The sequence below is a fragment of the Benincasa hispida genome, unplaced genomic scaffold, assembly GCF_009727055.1.
Source record: "Benincasa hispida cultivar B227 unplaced genomic scaffold, ASM972705v1 Contig544, whole genome shotgun sequence".
Lineage (NCBI taxonomy): Eukaryota > Viridiplantae > Streptophyta > Magnoliopsida > Cucurbitales > Cucurbitaceae > Benincasa > Benincasa hispida.
In genome coordinates this window covers 18200-22779 of record NW_024064913.1, presented here as the reverse complement: position 1 = coordinate 22779, position 4580 = coordinate 18200, and the positions used below count along the sequence as shown (strand labels likewise).

At 29.1% G+C, this 4580-nt stretch overlaps 1 protein-coding gene across 1 annotated transcript; it reads left to right on the top strand.

The window, feature by feature from the left end:
• Positions 1–299: 299 nt before the first annotated feature.
• Positions 300–3395, top strand: LOC120069664 (heavy metal-associated isoprenylated plant protein 3-like). The gene is made up of 4 exons (XM_039021445.1): positions 300–530; positions 2430–2553; positions 2639–2844; positions 2925–3395. The coding sequence occupies exons 1-4, from the start codon at positions 300–302 to the stop codon at positions 3393–3395; spliced, it is 1032 nt and encodes a 343-aa protein (XP_038877373.1).
• Positions 3396–4580: the final 1185 nt, after the last annotated feature.

The window sequence follows — 4580 nt, the reverse complement described above, 5'->3', positions numbered from 1 at the left end:
AATCAGAAAAATAGCCCAACAAAATCAGCCAAACAAAATCTAATTTCTAAGTTCATAAACTACATTAGACAAAATCAGCCAACAAATAGACAAACATATACATATATTTCTAGATTCGGCCCAACAAATAAATCATGGATCCATAAACTACACATTAAGTTCAGCCCAAATGTAAACAACGTAGGAAAATTTTTTCACCACAATCAAAGAGAGGCAGAAGCTATCGGACAAACGGTTGGACGGATGGTTAAATGGATGCACACGACTTAAGGTAGGAGGTTTTTAAACAATTTTTCCGGATGGACGAATGGAGGAGGTTTTTGGATGGGGAACACGGAAGAAAAAAGGAGGCAGAAGGCTTTCAGATGGAGGAAGAAGAAGGGTCGCGACCGTTTAATAGAGAAGGGAGACGTGTATTGGGTACACGATTACCTCAATCAACGCTGAATGATTGCAATAGCAGACTGCACGTGCCAGATCAACAGACACTCGTGTATTGGGTACATGATTTAGGGCTAATCGTGTATCGGGTACACGATTAAGATGTAATCGTATACCGGGTATACGATTTAAAAACCTATTTTTGTCAACTTTCAATCCTACCCTAATTTTGTTAATATATATTAAAATAACATTATTTAAAAAAAATTCAGAGAGTAACAATGATGGCTTTTTTACTGATTTTGAGGATTGTAAAATGTGAAAAGTTGAAATAATTTTTGGAGAAGATGAAGTATGAAAAGAGAGGGAAATAGGTTAGAAATAATATGGACTATTGAATTGATCAAAAAGTAAAATGGAAGGTGGTGATTGAAAGTGAAAAGAAAAAATATAAAATAAAAATATATATTTTTTTAAAAAAGCATTTAAGAAAAATCCACCAAAACAATATCTACATATACATATATATTTTTTTTTTTTTTTTTTAATTTTCAACCAAAATAATTTCTTTTAAATCTTTTTTTTTTTTAATAAAACTAAAATCCACCAAATGCAATTTGAAGTCCCACAAGTCAGTAACCCTATAGTTCCAAATGACACTCTCTAATTGGTCCAATTAGATGATTAATTCGTTATCTCACTATCTCGAGTATTTTTCCGTTATACTTCTTTTGTTCATATCTTTTTCATCCGAATTTCGATTTGAGTGATTCAAAATGCATCGAATCATTGTTTTGAGCTCTACACTATGAATTATTCAAAATAATAAAATTGTTAGTAAATAAAATTAAGTTTGCTATCATCAAAATATTAATTAATTAAAATTAATTAATTTGAATTTAAGGGCCAAAAAGCCAACACCCATCACTCTCATTTTATTCTAAAGATTTTGTTTCTATTTAATCATTATAAATGTACTCTTTTAGTTAGTTTTTATACTTTTTTTATTTTTTGTTAATACTAATATATATTTATAATTTTGACACAATCAAAATATATAGTAAGAAGTTGGCATTGTTATTTCTTCCAAAGTGTTATGTGATTATCTTCTCTTTTACTATATATTTCTCTAATGTTTTGTTAATTTTTTTTTTTAAAAAAAATCTACCAGATTTTATATTTGTACTAACAATATTATTGTTATTATTTGTTTAGAGAAAAAAAGATTGTAAAAGGAGAGGAGACGGATATCCAAACAAAAAAAAAAATATTTATTATGAAGTACAAAATACACGTTATTATTATTTGAATTATTTGAATTTTATTGCTTTGTAATGTATATAATGAAACATGTAAGTCATCAACATTAAACTAAAATAAATAACTTAAATTAAACTATAAATCAAATTAAATTAAATATTTGATCCGAGCTAGAAATGGAATGTCCTTCAAAGTTTAAAAACGTTATGTCGGAATGGTTATCCTTTCGGCTTTCTTAATAAAAAGTTATTTTCCTTTTTTAATTTCATTCAATGAATTTTCATTTTTTTTTAATTAATAATAATGATTATTTATTAACCTAAAGTTGATAGGACATTGTGAAAATGAAACGGAAGTGGCTTGTTGATTTTCCCTTCTCTCTTCATCAAACAATATATCATAGAATTAATTGCCCAAATTTCCGTTTGTGGTATCCATTCGACTTTGAATAAAAAACTTATTTTCCTTTTTAATTTCATTCAATGAATTTTCTTTTTATTTTTTAGCAATAATGATTATTTATTAACCTAAAGTTTGATAGAACATTTAAAAAAAAATGATTGTGTGTTGTGATAATGAAAATGTAATCGAAGTGGTTGTTCATCTTCCCTCCTTTCTCATTATAAAAAGGGATTTTATGCACATTTTCCTCTATCTAAGCAAACGTAGTTCGCAGAGTACTTTAACATAAGAGATGTGTGAGGTTAGTTTACGCTCCTTTTCTTGTTTGAATTTCTTGATCTTAAGGATATTTTGTAATTATTTTTGGTGTTGAGTTTTGATTTCAGAGAGTTGAAGTTGCTAATATGAATGTCAGAGAGAAGAATGTCGCAGTTATTGCCGTTTTTCAGATCCATATGCATTGCAATGGTTGTGCTGAGAAAGTAAAACGAGCAGTGAAGCATTTGGATGGTCAATTTTTATTTCTTTCTAATTTGGCAATTTTAATTGTTGGTTTGGTCAAATATGATCTTGAGTCAACTTCAATGATTTACAGGTGTGAGTGACGTGAAAGTGGATCTTTCATCCAACAGACTCACCCTTACCGGAAAAGTAAACCCTGTCGTAATCAAAACCAAACTGGAGAAGAAGACTAAGAAGAAAATTGAAATCGTCTCTTCTCAGCCTATCGAAGATGCTAGTGGCCATAAAAAACCCGACGAAAAGATTGAGAAGAAGACCGACGAGAATATGGCCAATGAGGTAATGGTCATATGTTATTTTTAATTAGGTGCAGATGTAGCTTAGATTTGTGAATTAACCATTAATTTTCTTTTCAAAAGATTAGGAAGACACACATCAAATTCAAAGATGAAGAAATTCATGTCTCATTCGGAAAATCAAAATCAATTGAAATCAATTTTACGGGAGTCAGTGAGATTTCAATAGATGCTCAGAAGAATTTGATAACAACTAAGCGCAGCATAGAAGGAAAAGACCATGTCGGCTACCTCAATGAAACGTTCAAGAAATCCGTCGAAGTAGTTCCTCTCAAGACAGGAGAAACTGTTGTTGTTGGAGGCGACAAGAAAGAAAAAGAAGCTGGAGGAGGCAGTGGTGGTGACAAAGCTTCCACTTCCAACGGTGGTGGTTACAAAGCTTCCACCTCCGGTGGTGGAGACGGTAGTGGCCAGAAAATGGAGTACAGCGGTTTCTCATATCAGCCTTCGACATTTTACTACGAGGTTCCGATTAATTTTCATGAGGTTCAGATGTGCAGCGACGAGAATCCAAATTCTTATCCCATCATGTGACTAAACAAAATATATCCATGAAAATTCTTCATATAAAAACAAGAAGAATAAGAAGAATTAGATAGTTCTTTTTTTTCGTTAATTTTAGGATCTATCGGCCAGCTAGTGTGGCTGAAGCTAGTCTATCCTTTTTAATATGTTAAAAGATGGCTAAAAGGGAGAATCATTTTTAGAATATTCTACCCCTTTGCCAAATCTTGAAATTATATTATCATTGTTCTACCATCTTAAACTCATCTTATTAGGTCGTTTATGTTAATGTTTGGAGAAAAGAAAAACACCTTACTCACGTATTCATTAAGTCTCTTTTTAGAAAAAAAAAAATGAAATTATATATATTAAATAAAATAAATATTTAATGACTTTACATTCTCATATCCATATATAACCTTATAAGTATTTAAGAGATAAAAGATGTTAGAATATGAAAATTCTACCTCCTTATTTATATTATTAAATTTCTCAAATATATGAACTTATATTTAATGATGAGATTTTAAAAGATTTTTGTAACTCTATCTTCTATATCTATATAAAAAATTCTTTTCCAAACATTTGAATATTCACTTATATACATACGGTTTTTTTTAACTAATAATATTGTATTTCTAATATTTTAAGCTCATTCCTATCACTTGAATGAAATCATTAAATGATCCTAGTTAGCTTTCTTTAACTGCTTTGATATCGATATTTGGCATCGACATCGACACATTCACAGTTGAGCTGATTCTATCACTCTCACTTGCAGCCTATTTTTCCACTATTAGATTGTTTAATTTAACCTTCATCTTTAGTCTTACTTTTATGTTGCAATGTTTTGTTAATAAACTTTGTAATGTTAGGGAAGACTCGAAGATGTTCATATAAGGGAGAAAAAAAAACATTATCAATTTTGTCAAGTTAAGCACAATAATGTTTTGAGTTTATTTATTTTATTTTATTTTTTTATTTTGTAATACATGATTATATCAAATGATTTATGCATGTAGGGAGAAAGAAAATTATATACAAAATGTCAATTGTGAAGTTAAGTCCAAATAATACTTTGTTTTTTTTTTTTTAATTTTTTATTTTTAGTACACGATTATATTCGATGATTTTTCCATAAAATCAAACTTATCTTATTGTCTTCCTATCTAAAAGTTATTTTAGCTAGAGAATCATATTTTTTACTATTTTTTA